At 37.9% G+C, this 15,639-nt stretch overlaps 1 protein-coding gene and 1 pseudogene across 1 annotated transcript; both read left to right on the top strand.

The window, feature by feature from the left end:
* The first annotated feature begins 4,139 nt into the window (after nt 1-4,139).
* LOC125612037 lies at nt 4,140-4,955 on the top strand (annotated as a pseudogene).
* An 8,822-nt stretch (nt 4,956-13,777) lies between these two features.
* On the top strand, nt 13,778-14,722 carry LOC107159803 (olfactory receptor 5B12-like). The gene has a single exon (XM_015506436.1). It carries the CDS (start codon nt 13,781-13,783, stop codon nt 14,720-14,722), a length of 942 nt encoding a protein of 313 aa, XP_015361922.1. The 5' UTR covers nt 13,778-13,780.
* The last annotated feature ends 917 nt before the right edge of the window (nt 14,723-15,639 follow it).

Below are 15,639 nucleotides of genomic sequence, written 5' to 3'. Positions count from 1 at the left end.
TTCCCACCCCATCCCCACTCCTCCATTTTTTAAGGTGTTACTTACATATGTGAACAATAAATTTAACTGATTTAAAATTATTGTGGCTATTGATATTCATAAAATACTTCTAAAACCTTATTTTTTTAATCTGTCATTTTTAATTCATTTTCTTTTCACCATTTCTATTTAGTTCTCATAACTCAATGATGGCTACTGAAGTTTTTAGCTGATGAATCTATTGTATCTCTGTTTTTTTTTTCTTGAGATCAACTGACAAATATGATCTCAGGGTCACAGAGATAAAAAGTAGTCTTCAAACCAAAAAATGTAGCTTACTATTTTGTTTGGATCTGTAGGCATGTAGCCTTTTTTATTCCCTGAATTACCCTGCAGTAGCAGACAGTGTTGCTCTATCTGTATCCCCTTGGAACTCATTGTCCCTGTGCTGGCCAAAGCTTATTAGGACAAAGAGTCTGCATCTTTAGAATGAGGGATAATTTTGCTGTAAGAATCTGCCCAGCTCATTTGCAGAATGTTTAATTTCCCTAGTGGCAGCCACCAGATAGGAGTAGAGCAATGAATACCCCAGATTCCACAACTTTCAGGTAGTATAACCCTGAGCCACGTCTTTTAGAGTCTTCTCGTGGCTCCACGGTTCCAGGTATGATTTTCCTCCATTGCTCACATTTATTATCTGCTCACTAATGAAATCCTGAATTTGTGTCTGTATTAGTCAGGGTTCTCTAGAGGAACAGAATCCACAGGATGCATATAGTATTATCAAAGAAAGGAGATTTATTAGGTTGGCTTCCCAGTCAGAAGCTGGATAGCCAGGGAATCCCACAATGGCCACGTGCAACCTGCAGTGCTGGGGGGACTAGTAGTTACTCAGTGCCAGAGGTGGAGCCTCAGAAGCAGGACAAATGATGTCTCTCAGTTCTACACTGAAGGCTTGGGAGCTCCCTAGGGAAAAGCTCATCAGAGTCTGCGTGGAAGGAGTGAAGGAGCTCGTGTCTGATGTCCTCGGCGGATGGCAGCAGCAATCCCAGAACCCACTCAGGAAGAATCAAGTTTGCGTCTGTCGGTATCTTCCTTCTTCCACCCTTTGTTCCCTCCAGGCCCCCACTGTGTGCCACCCACATTCAGGGTGGGTCTCTCCTATCACTTGGCTGCCCCATATGAGAATCAGTTCTGAAAACATCTTCGCCCCTTCATCATGGGACCCAGAAATCTCTTAATCTTCAGCATCTCTTAGTCCAATCAAGTTGGCCATCCAGGTTAATCATGGCAATGTCCTTCCCTCCTGTTACTCCCTGTCTTCTGCTTTATGAGCGCTTCCTGCTATTAACTCCTAAGTACATGATTTCAAATTACTGATTTGGGTCTGATATGGGGGAACCTACTCTAACACAGATCCCAAGACTATATGGGTCTCTTCTTTAAACAGGCAGATCCTCTACCATTAACCTTGGAACCTAGAGTAATACGGGACAAAAGACACCCTTGCCTCAGATAACCAAGACCAAATCAAAGGAGAAAAGTTGAAGAAGAAAACATATCCATGCTCATTCTTCTTTCAAATTCCCCAATCAGATAAATTGCATCTCTCTCCTCTGCTGAAAACCTCCACTGTACTTCTGTACCTGTGGCTTGCCAACTAACTTTTGAGTTTTGTATATCTCAAAGGGTTTAATTTTCCCCTTATGCTCCAATAGCAGTGGCTCAGGATATAGGAACGTGGATTAGCACTTATTTCCCCACAGCCTTTGTGCTGGCTGCAGACTTCCATGTCTTATGACAAGAACAATGATATGAGGCCAATGATTATTATTTTGTATTTTCACTGTCCACCTTCTCAAAATTTTTTCCTTGTTCCTGTTTTTCTGCTTTTATGAAAATGTGATCCAATAGAGAATTTTTTAAATATATTCCCTCAGAAATTTGTGTGGTCCTTCAAACAGAGAACTGAGCCAGTTCTTTATTTGATAAATTCTCACCTAATTTCTATTTGAGCACTTATTTCCCCCATGTTCTCTCTATTCTTTGTGGAGCTCATACAACATAGGGAGTTTTTCAATCTATCCTGTCACTTTAACCTATTTTTGTTTTACTTATAATAAGAATACTTGAGATTTAAATTAAAATTTAGCAAATTTTTAAATGCACAATACATTATTGTTAACTTTGGGCCCATCATTGTACAGCAAATCTCAAGGACTTGTTCATCTTGAAAAACTTATGCTTTGTACTCATTAAATAGAAACTCATTTTCCTCTTCCTCAACCCCCCAAAACTACCGTCCTATACTCTGTTTCTTTAATTTTGGTTATTTTCAATACTTTTTATAACTAGATTCACACCATAGTTTTCTTCTGTCCCTGGATTATTTCACTAAATACAACACTTTCTAGACTCACTCCTATCTAGACTCACATATACGGATTTTCTCTTTAAAATGATTGAAGAGTATTCCATTGTATGTATATGCCACATTTTCTTTATGCACCTAACTGTTGATGGACATTCATGCTATTTCCGTAACTTCACCTTTGCATATAGGTATATAATAGACAGGAGGATCTGAATATTTCTTTGAGATCCTGATTTCAATTCGTTTGGTTATACACCCCAAAGGAGGATTGCTGGATCAAATGATAATTTTGTTTCTGATAATTAGAATCTTCATATTGTTTTACATAGTAGCTACAACTTTCATTCCCACTTAGAGGGCTCAAGAGTTCAGGGATTTCCCCATCACTTACTAATACTAATTTTCTTTAGTTGGTTTGTTATTATTGTTAATTATAATAACTACCAATAGGTGTAAGGTGCTATTTCATTTGTGTTAAGTCTATGTTTAATCTTCAATCTGTTTTTATGTTGATTTGTGTTGATTTTTCTCTACAATGTAAATTACAATCCAATTTGTTATTTCACATGTGAATATCCAGTTTTGCCAGCAGAATTTGTGGAAGAGACTGTCTCTTACCTGTTGTCCATTCTTGGCACCCTCATATGGTTTTATTTCTGGGATCTCTATTCTATTTTATTGTTCTATGTGTCTGTTTTTATGCCAGCACCATACAGCTTTACTTACTGTCATATCACAACATTTTTTACTCCTTTATTTCTTTTTTATTAATCAATTTGTTTATTTTAATTACATATATATGATAGCAGAATGCATTTTGATTCATTTTACACAATAGCAGCACAATGATGCAGCGTCGCACCATATGTGCAGTCATACATGTACCTAGGGTAATGATGTCTATCTCATTCCACTGTCTTTCCTGCCCCCATGACCTTTCCCCATCCTTCCCTTTCCTTTGCCCAATCAAAGTTCCTCAATTTTTCCCATGCCTCCCCCATTATGTATCCACATCCACTTATTAGAGAGGACATTCAGCCTTTGTTTTGGGGGGCTTGGCTTACTTCACTTAGCATGATATACTTCAACTCCATCCATTTACTTGAAAATATCATAATTTTATTTTCTTTTAATGCTGGTAATATTCCATTGTGCATATATACCACAGTTTACTTATCCATTCATCTATTGAAGGGCATCTAGGTTGCTTCCACAGTTTAACTATTGTGAGCTGAGCTGCTATAAAGTTGATGTGACTGTGTTACTATGTATGATGATATAGACTGGGTCAAATGGCAGTTCCATTCCAAGTTCTCTAAGGAGTCTCCATAGTGCTTTCCAGATTGGTTGCACCATTTTGTAGCCCCACCAGCAGTATATGAGTGTGCCTTTCCCCCCACATCCTCACCAACATTTATTGTTGTCTGTATTCTTGATAACTGCCACTCTGACTGGCATGAAATGAAATCTTAGAGTAATTTTGATTTGCATTTCTCTAATTACTAGAGATGTTGAATATTTTTTCATATATTTGTTGATCAAATATATATTTTCTTCTGAGAAGTGTCTGTTCAGCTCCTTAGACCATTTATTGATTGGGTTGTTTGTTTTGTGGTGTTAAGTGTTTTGAGTCCTTTATATATCCTGGAGATTAGTGTTCTATCTGACATGGCTTATTGCAATAAAGAATACCAGACACCAGAAAAGCTGAAATGAGTCCAAAAGACATGAAACAAGCCACCATGGCAGCCATAGTCAGCTCATCAGTCTGGTTGGGAACCTGGGCATGATCCTGTTGATCCTGTTGGACTCCCGTCTCCACACTCCCATGTGCTTTCTCCTCAGTCACCTGTCTCTGGTGGACTGCGTTTATTCTTCAGCTATCACTCCCAAGGTCATGGCGGGGTGTCTCACAGGAGATAAGATCATTTCCTACAATGCTTGGGCAGCCCAGATGGTCTTCTCTGCAGCCTTTGTCACTGTTGAGAGTTTCCTGCTGGCCTCGATGGCCTTGGATCTCCATGCAGCCGTGTGTAAGCCCCTGCGCTACACCACCACCATGACGAGCACTGTGTGTGTCCTGATGGTCACCGCCTCCTATACCTGTGGACTTCTGCAGGCTTCTGTCCACGTAGCCTTCACATTCCATCTCTCCTTCTGTCGTTCCAATGTGTCAATCACTTTTTCTGTGACATTCCCCCAATTCTGGCTCTTTCTTGCTCTAATATCTATACAAACGAGATTGTGCTTTTCACATTGGCAGCATTTGATACTTTTTTCACTATCTTGGTCATCTTGAGCTCTTACCTGTTCATTTTGGTTGCTATCCTGAGGATGCATTCGTCTGAGGGACAGAAGAAGGCCTTCTCCACCTGTAGGTCCCACCTCACAGCTGTTTCCATCTTCTGTGGAACCATCATCTTCATGTACTTACAGCCAAATTCTAGACACTTCATGAACATGATAAAATGGCATCTGTGTTCTACATGATGATCATCCCATGCTGAACCCCCTGGTCTACAGCTTGAGGAACAAAGAGGTCAACAGTGCATTCAGGAAAGCTGTTGGAAAACCAAAGTCCTCACCAGGCTTAGTCTGTTAATTGTATATTTCTTACAAACAATGTGGAGCATTCATTGGGCATCTAGTACCTAATAATATTATGTAATTACAATTGTTCCTTTTTTCTCATTTCTCTGAATAGTTCTTTCACAATGATAATGCTTCTCTTCGTGGTTTGTAAATATAATTAGGTGTTAGGGAAATTTGCATGTCTTTTTTCAGAAATAATATGCCACTTCCACTTTAAGAACCAGATTCTAATCCTAAATACTGTAGGATCCCACATATCACCACACCATTAGAGTGAAGTCTTTTGCAGGTAATCCTCATATATACATGATACCAATTCTCAATTCTTAAAATGTAAAATAACACCATGATTCTCATATCTGTATATAGTTCTCAGACATACGTGCTCCTAAGAATCATATTGAAAGATTGTCATAGTGCAGAATACCAGAATATAATTCAAAATAATACCTTTATATATTTGTTGCAAAATTAATAAATCCATAGTATGATCACTCATTATCTGCATCTTCTTGAATCCTGAGCTTCAATATAGCAGAAGTTTCAATGAAGAGTTGAATAATGAAAAATACCCTATAACCAAACCCATTTCATCTGTCAATCTCAGATATCAGAGACAGAGTTCAGAGAACAAGAATTTATTCTGAATATATTGATATTTAATCCTTACCTGACTTCTAGACAGTATCATGTCTAATAAATTTATTGTATAGCAATATGTCCTGTCATAGATGATTCTACATGCTTGTTAATAAAAATGACGAAAATGTAAAACTGTGAGTTTATGTGTGTATTATTTCCAGGAGTAGAATTAGGAGAAAGAAAATTAGGGCAAGTTCGTCCCCAAACGACCAGCTGTAATATTGTCTTCTCACAAAGTACTGAGGATAGGATCAACAAAGACAAGAAATTTGTTCAAGTGTGTTACAAAGGAATGAAATACTATCATTGGTCACTCAGAGACATGCAGTCAGGCACAATCGAAATCACAGTCAAGACTGAGTTTCCTATTTTAAAATGCAACCTCTGGGACTAAGATGGAAGGGGAATTGTAAGTGTAAGAAGGACTGGCATCAGATCATACTTCAGACCTCTCATCTTCCACTGGGCACAGTTTATTATAGTAATCCTTCAATGCTTGCTCCATTAAATGAGTTAAATGTAATAGGGAATAAAATAGTGAGGAAATATGTGAATGAGTGGAGTAAGGGAATGGAGTATGAATACCTGAATCAGCACCAAATAGGATCTGTAATAACTGATCACAGGATTCAAGGGCTCCTTTATTTATGTACCTAGGGGGAAGACATCTGTAAATCCATCCCACAGTATTCTCTCTTTGTTTGTCCCATTAATGTAAATAATATGTATATTTTCACTAACCAAACTGAAAGCTCATATTTAAGAATGTAGCCCATATCGCACCCTGCAGGCTTATGGATCATCATGAAACTCAAAACACAGAAAATGATCCATGTGAATCAAACCAACATGGCAATTAAGATCAGGATGACCAATCTTTGTAGGAAAACCTGTAATTGTGAAAATGGATTGAAAGGAAATGGACCCCACTTTTCTGTGTCCATTGGGTTAGGAGCCAGATGGTAGCTGAGGACACGGGGACTGGCATCCTTCTAAAGCATTACCATGTATCACTCAGGTAATGAGGTCCTCAAGAAGACCTCACAAATGCAGCTGTCAGCCCATGCAAAGTCAGATCAAAGAACAAAACATGTTCTCTGAGAAATTCTCAAGGGAGAAGACAAATATCAAGAAAAAGAATCACCAGCTGCCTTACAAACATAAGAATATTGGTTCATGAATTCTCTCTATAGAAGTCACTTTAAACTGTATTAATTTAATAATGAAGATCAAAGTCCCCAAGAGGAGACACTGTGTTCAAATTGTGTAATTCCTCTGTGTCTGTTTCTCTGCTTTCAATATGTGCATAATAATGCTATCTACTCCATGGGGTTGGGTGACCTTTAGTGAATAGATCATACCAGGTATTTAGTACAAATCTTGGCCTTCTATAAAGAAATAAATGTAACGCGCGGTTAATTCACCTTTAGCGAAGAAATGAAGAACGGACCATGTCATGCCTCTGTCATTCTCTACTAAGAGTGCTGCCTCACTCTTTCTCTCTACTTCTTCATATTATGTAGTTTTTCAACACGGACCTGCAGATAGGTCCTATCCACCTAGGGACACATTCTTATATACATATCCACCTAGGGACACATTCTTGAAGTCAACCAACTTCTGAGGAAACCAGAACAAGGATAAATTTCTCTGTCTGACTTTAGGATAATCAGCTAAGAAATGTTTAACTATCTGATCACAGTCACAGAATCACCTCATTCTTCTCTGGGATGTACAAGAAATGTGTTGAGAACCCAGGACCTTCCTGTACTTTCCTCATCAGCCATACTAAAATAAAATGGAATGAAAATTACCATGAAGAATCACATCGGTTACACATCCACATTTTTACATAATGCCCTATTAGTAACTGTTGTATTCTGGATGTGTGTAACCGATGTGATTCTGCAATCTGTATTTGGGGTAAAATTGGGAGTTAATAACCAACTTGAATCTAATGTATGAAATATGATATGTCAAGAGCTTTGTAATGTTTTGAACAACCAATTAAAAAAAAGAAAATTACCATGAAAAATCACATTGGTGATATTCTTTATGTCACCGGGAAACAGGCAAATAATTTTAAACTTTTGATTGGACTAAACATTGTTGATAGGGGAGTTTAAAATTAACTGATTCCAGTTCATTTACTGTGTGATATTTTGGTATTAGGGACAAATTAATTTCCATCAGTGATTTCCTATAAAACATGTGATATAATGTAAGCAGAAAAATCTTCTTCCACTACATTAAACACATATAAATTATACAGCATATATTTATAAATTTGTAACGGAGCTCAAATATTGTTTGCAAATATTGTTGTCCAGAACAATGTAAAAAATTGTATATGAGAGATGAGCTTGCTATTTACAGAGTTTTGGGAATAAAACAAATTGTCGAGCATTTGATAGCAATATTATTTCCAAAAAAAAAAAGGAGTGTACAAATTTAGGATAGATTCCCTGGGGAAAAAATTAGAAAAACTATATTGATTTCTTCCAATGACCAAAATCCCCATTTTGTGTGTCTTCATAACCATTTCTCATGTCTCTAGGGATAAAAGAATTTGGGGTATTCATTAAGGGGGAAAAATACACTGACAAAACTAATACAAGACCTGTGAGTTTTAAAAATTGGGGCCATTAAAGCTGTAAAAGCTATAGACAGATATTTCCTATACAATAAGGCAAAACAAAATAGGTTCACCTGAGATGCATTTTCAAACAATAAAGAATATGTTGAATGTAGCAGAAACATAATGAACATAATCAACCAAATCTAAGAGTAGACACATATTGTGTTTCAAGAGAAATAAATCATAATGCAATACAAAAAAATTAAAACAAATGTTTTTAAAATATTCATCATTCACAGAGGAAATGCATGCATTAAACAAGAATAAGAAATAAGTGAAAGAAAAACAAGTGCTCATTGATCATTCCTAGGTGTGTGCTTTTCAAAAAATAAATAAACAGCACAGGAAAGCCCTGGAGATAAAGTTTATATTTTCAAAAAATATGAAATTATTTAATGGATGGGTTAAATATTAACCTAAACAAAATTGAATTCCGAATTAGCATGTAAATACTACTTTTTAAAATATTTGAAATACTCTTTTAAAAAGAGAGATGGAAAACTTGAAAAACTATTAAACAAACTAGTACAACAGATTGAGAAACTCCAACATGGACCTACAAAGAAACAGAGAAGGAAAATATTTTGATGCCAAAAAAAAATATTCAAAATAGTAATCATCAGTCTGACAGCAGATTTTTCGTAAAAAAAAATGTATAGAAGTCAGGAGACAGTGGATCACATCTGTAGTATTATTTTTGCAATATGTCCTCATCTGGTTTGGATATTATGGTGATGCTGCTTCTAAACAATAAATTTGGGAGTATTCTTCCCCTTTTATTTCACATTTTCATTTGAGGAACATTGGCATCTTTCTCAAGAATCAGATGATGATCTGGGTGGGTGTGTTTCTGTGTCTTCTACTCAATCCCATTGGTCTATATATCTGTTTATGCCAGTACTATGCTGATTTTGTTGTGAGAACTCAACAGTATAATTTGAAATATAGTAACTGATACATTCAATGTTGTTCTTAATGCTTTGAATTATATGGACTACTCCAGATTTGTTTTTTTCCATATAAATGTTAAGAGTTTATTCCTAGTTCTGTGAAGAATTTCACTAGCATTTTAGTGGGTGTTGCTTTAAGTCTGTGAAGCATTTTTGGTGGTATACATCATTGGCCTTTCTTAGCAGTGAGCAAAATGGACATAGCTCTGTTAGTGGACAAACTCTGTATTCACATGGCAAATAAGCTGAAGACTAGTCGTACAATTTTATTTTCTATGATGATCCATCAATGAGAGAAAAGTCCTCATCACCTAAAAACCTCCCCCAGAGTCCTACTTTCCAAACACCATGACATTTGGGATTATGTTGCCAGCACTGGGATTTGGAGTGAAAATGTGAACCATTCCAGTTGCCATATGACCCAGCAATTTAACACTGAAATGTGTACCCAAGAGAAATGAAAACAGGCCCCCACAAATATTATATACAAATGGTATCATTTTAAGAAGTAAATAGTAGGAAAAATGTTCATCCACGGATGAATGGAATAAATAAAATATGATAAATACTTACAATTTAATATTCAACAATAAAAGGGAAGAGAGTACAAATACATGCACAAAATGGATAATCATGAAAACAGTCTAAAAGAAGAAAAACAGTTAAAAATGACCATGACCACAATCATATGATTTTATTTATATAAGGGGTCCAATTCTAATCCTTTTTTATTTATATATGACAGCAGAATGCATTACAATTCTTATTATAGAACAGAACCTAGGTGAGTGGTTTCCTAGGGCTTAGGTATGGAAGCAAACAGAAATCACTTTCAATCAGTTCAGGGTCTCATTTTCAGGTGTTGAAAATGGTCTTGAATTATTGTGCAACAGTCACACAACTCTACATATGCATTTGAAAATGGTGAATGTTGCAATCTGTTCATTACATCATGACAAGGTGGCTGTATAAAAAACAATGAGTGTGTGATAAGGGGATGAGTTCCCAAAAACTTATCTGAAGTTTTTTAAAAATACACAGTTTATTATATCTGATATTAGATAGAATAGATTCTGTCACATACAAGAACAAATAAAGCCAATAACACAATGATTGAACATCACAAGGATTTATTTCTTAATTTGCTACTAGCTGCACAACACAGGGTCTCTAGAACAGTGTTGGTCTCTCAACACATGTTCCCTCAAATACCAACCCAAGGGGAACTTGGTCTCCTGGAGCTCCTCTCTTGGGAGCATAGACTCCTCAGCTGCCCTGGTGTAAAGAGAGACAACAGATGGGCTGTGCACAGACCTCACTACACCTCAACTCAGGAATGACACACACTGGTGATTCCCTTGTCCACTTGGAAGCGAAGGTTGATGACTCTGACAATTTCAAAAACTCAAGAGAAATATAGGAAGTAGATGTAGTATTTCAGCACTACTGTTTTTCTTCCACTTCCAAAGTCAGTTTTAATAGGGTGATAAAGTGGTAACACTTTAAGCTTCTTAATCTCTCCATACATGTTACACATCATGCTTAGCTTTCTACATATCTCATTTCATCTGCATGACTCTCCTGTGAGAGATAAAGAATATTATTACTATATTTTCCCAAGTGATATTCTCAAGTTTGTCAACACTAATTAATTGGCCAAGATCACAAAGTGCCACAGGTGATAGGAATGGAATTTGAGCTAATACACATGGCCACACAATTCTAACTCACAATATGACACTTGACTGTGCTGATGAAAGAGATAATTCTGCACAAATCAGTGGGATTAAAGGTTGAAAAACTGGAGAGGAAAACAATGGACACATCCCTTGAATTTTAGATAGAAGAAAAAAATAATTCCTTCTATTCACCATAACAGGATCGCACAGTGAAGTTATTATTAGTGCATATAATGCATTGCATATTTTAAATCATCAAAATGCAAGTTTTTCAAGGTCCTCAAATAACAACAAAAAAAGACATATTTAAGATGAGAGACAAGCTACTTATTCTGATTTACATGATGTTACATACTATGCACACGTGCTGAGATGCCTTTGAATCCCATAGACGGGAATGTTACATACTTACAAAAAACTGTTTTAAAAAACGAGCAAAAAGCCAGGCCCAGTGGCACCTGTAATCCCAGCAGCTTGGGAAACTGAGGCAAGAAGAACACTAGTTCAAAATCCAGCCTCAGCAAAAGTGAGGTGCTAAGCGACTCAGTGAGAGACCCTGTCTTAAAATAAAATACAAAAAAATATGACTGGGGTGTGACTTAGTGGTCACGTGCCCATGAGTTTGATACCCTGTACCCTCCCCCCAAAAAAACAGAGAGCAAAAAATGTCCCGGAACCACCTCTACAGTGAAAAGACAAATCAATATTTTGCTTAAAAAAATAGAATAAATGAAAGAAAAGTGTACCAGGAAGATTCTAAGGAAATCCTAAGGAAATTTGAGAAAGACAGAGGTGAGAAAGATTGCATGAGGTCATGGACTCACCCAAATCAGAGACTTTCACCAAGGATTTTATTTTATTGCCTAATATGACTGTGGCACAGCTCATTGACTGACTGGGCCCTTGTTCCTCTAAGATTCTATCCCTTGTGTCCTCACAAGCACTCTCAGCCAAAAGGCACACACCACCCTCTGCTAGCTCCAGACAGGGTCAAGTTAAGGGGCCAACGTGAGAATCGAAGTCTCCTGAGATCTCCACTCTCATGGCACTGCTTCCCCTGAGAGTCCTGTGGAAAGCTGCCATCTCTGGCTTGGTATTTTCATGAGCACAGCCCACGTTCTCTGCCACAGAACAGAGCTCCATGGTGGGGAAGGAGACTCTTCTGCAGGATGAGTTTTCAGATGTGGACTTGGGACAATGGTTGGGATACCCCTTGATTTGTTCCATCCTTTATCTGTTCCCAGCACAAAAGTAAGTATTATGAAAAGAGACAGCATATCTGGTTACAAGTCTGAGGGGCCATAGAAAGCCTCACCCTTTTATTTTACAAATGAAAACAAAATGAAAAGTAAATAATGCCCAGTTAGTGTATACAGCAGCAGCACGGGCTCTTATTGCTGGTCTTCTCACCCCTAGTTCCCTGCTCCCTCCTCCCACAGTGCTGCTCTGCAGCAGGCAGATGTGCATGCTCACTGCTTTGCCTTACACGAATGGCTGGGAAGATGGTTAGACTGAAGAGGAGAACACACACCTCATCTTCTTGCATCGTGAAAGTGCTGTAGGAGTACAGGTGCAGCGATTATAGCTCAATTTCTCAATTTCAAGGGTTGTGGCTCCTAAAAGGTCTCCTTGACCATCTATATTGTTAGCCTGCTTTCCTTAGGATTGTCAAAGTTTGGACATTCAACATGGTTAGCTGAACATTCTGCAGTAGCCAAGAAAAGCTGAGATAAGCTGAATAATGGCTCCAATGGCTGCATTTGAAAATGTTGGTGTCATGGTTCTCAAAGAACTTTCATGTTCATTATCACATAAGAGCCTACGACGGGGAGGTCAAATTACTTTCAATTTGGATCTCCTCAGCAAGAAGGGCTGCATCATCCATGATATGAATGTGGCAGTTTGTTAGGCCAGGAGAGATGAAAAGCACTCAGTTTTCACATTTAAAAGTGTCTCTTGGGCTGAGAGAACCTCTCGTGCTGTAACCACAGCAGCACTGTGAGCTGGCACCTGAGTAGTCCAAGGTCAGTACAAGCAGATACACCAGATGGCTTGGTAGAGGACACTGAGTTTCTAGGACAGAACAAATGGAACTCTACTATCTTCCTAGTCTACCTCCCCACATCTAAAGCAAAGATGTAGCCAATGGCAGGAAATGGAAAACATCAGTATATGTAAAAATAACAATTGTGACGTAAAAAGGAAAGCCATAAATGCTTGCTTCAACATTTTGAAAAACTTTTTCTACTATTTGTATGCACCAAATGACACCAAATCACCACTAAGTATGTGCCCATACGTTATGAACACTCTATAAGGACCTTCATTCAAAATGAAGTTCTAATTTAGGACCCTCATGAATTAGAGTTAAAAACAGGAGTGTCCCTAGAGCAGAGCCACAAGTCATTGTATACGTTCATTTATTATAAACATGTTGGGTATAGAACTTTCAAAGAATAGAAATCCATTTGAAAGTTTTGCTCATATCACACACCAGAGATTAACCAAATATTTTGTAGACTGGGCTTTCTGCTGATTAAATTTTCTGGGTTTATTTTGGACTAGTGCGTTTGCAACATATTCCAAGTCATGATGAAGACTCCAAAGTGCTTTGTTATGATAAAGAATGCCAGACACCAGAAAAGCTGAAATGAGCCCTATTGTCAAATAAGGACTGCCAGGAGAGCCACAGTCAGCAATGACCTTCCACACCTACCTGTACCACTTTCCGTAACAAGAAAGACCTCCCTCAACCAACCTGTTGCTAGCATTAAGTCCACCTCTTTCACAGACTCCTCCAGGATCAGGAAGCTAAACATGAGCAGGAGTCCCTGGCCACACTTAGCTCTCATGGTGGTGCACAACTTGAAAGATTTGATTTCTCATCTTGTTACATCCTTCTCATGATCATTCCAACCTGACTTTGATGGAAAATATCTCAGAGGTGACTGAATTTATTCTGGTGGGGTTAACAGATGCCCTCCAGCTACAGGTCCCCTTATTTATGGTCTTCACCCTCATCTACCTCATCACTCTGGTGGGGAACCTGGGCATGATCCTGTTGATCCTGTTGGACTCCCGTCTCCACACTCCCATGTACTTCCTCCTCAGTCACCTGTCTCTGGTGGACTGCGTTTATTCTTCAGCTGTCACTCCCAAGGTCATGGCGGGGTTTCTCACAGGAGATAAGATCATTTCCTACAATGCTTGTGCAGCCCAGATGTTCTTTGCAGGCTTTGTCACTGTTGAGAGTCTCCTGCTGGCCTCGATGGCCTTGGATCGCCATGCAGCCGTGTGTAAGCCCCTGCACTACACCACCACCATGACGAACACTGTGTGTGTCCTGATGGTCACCGCCTCCTATGCCTGTGGACTTCTGCAGGTTTCTGTCCATGTAGCCTTCACATTCCATCTCTCCTTCTGTCTTTCCAATGTGGTCAATCACTTTTTCTGTGACATTCCCCCACTTTTGGCTCTTTCTTGCTCTAATATCTACACAAATGAGATTGTGCTTTTCACATTGGCAGCATTTGATACTTTTTTCACACTTTTGCTCATTTTGAGCTCTTACCTGTTCATTTTGGTTGCTATCCTGAAGATGCATTCATCTGAGGGACAGAAGAAGGCCTTCTCCACCTGTGGGTCCCACCTCACAGCTGTTTCCATCTTCTATGGAACTATGGTCTTCATGTACTTACAGCCAAATTCTAGTCATTCCATGGACTCAGATAAAATGGCATCTGTGTTCTACATGATGATCATCCCCATGCTGAACCCCCTGGTCTACAGCTTGAGGAACAAAGAGGTCAACAGTGCATTCAGGAAGGTTGTTGGAAAAGCAAAATTCTCACTAGGCTTAGTCTGTTAGTTGTGTATTGCTTGCAAAAAAGTTTAAAACATTCATTGGGCATCTAGTGCTTAATAATATTATTTAATTTCAATTATTTCTTTTCTTTCATTTCTCTGAACTGTTCTTTAACAATGTGAATTTTTTTCTTCATGATTTGGAAATATAACTAGGTTTTAGGAAAATCTGCATGTCTTTTTTCAGAAATAAGATGCCGCTCCCAGTTTAAGAGCCAGATTCTAATCCTAGATACAATAGGATCCGACATTAACACACCATTAGAATGAAGTCCTTTGCATGTAATCTTCATATGTACATGATATCAGGCTTATATTTTTAAGTCTTAAAATGCAAAATAACATTATGATTCACATATACAGCATAGAGCCATAGTTCTCAGATGTTTGTGCGCCTAAGAATAACCTTGTAAGATTGTCATAGTACAAAATACCAGGATATAATTCAAAATAATATCATTATATATTCCTTGTAAAGTCCATAAATTCACAAGATGATCACTCCTTATCTGCATCTGAGTGTCAATATAACAGAAAGCCCAATAAAGACTTTGAATAATTAAAAATACCATAGATCCAAATCCATTTCATCTGACAATTTCAGATATCAGAAACAGAGCTCAGAGAACAGAGTTTATTCCAAATATATTGACATTTAATCCTTACCTGAGTTCTACATAGTAGTCATGTCTACCAAACTTATTGTATAACAATATGTTCTATTGTAGATGCTTCTATGTTTTTAAATAAAAATGACAAATTTGTAAAATTGGGAGTTTATGTCTACAATATTTCCAGGAGTAGATTTAGGAGAAAGAGGAAAGGGAAGGTTTTTCCCCACACTAGCAGCTGGAAAACTATCATCTCACAAGGTCCTGAGGGTCAAGATCAACAAAGACAGGAAATTCTCTCAGGTGTGAT

This window comes from Marmota marmota, unplaced genomic scaffold, assembly GCF_001458135.2.
Source record: "Marmota marmota marmota unplaced genomic scaffold, marMar, whole genome shotgun sequence".
Taxonomy (NCBI): Eukaryota; Metazoa; Chordata; class Mammalia; order Rodentia; family Sciuridae; genus Marmota; species Marmota marmota.
The sequence above is the reverse complement of the archived record's forward strand: the minus strand, read 5'-3'. Positions and strand labels throughout refer to the sequence as shown.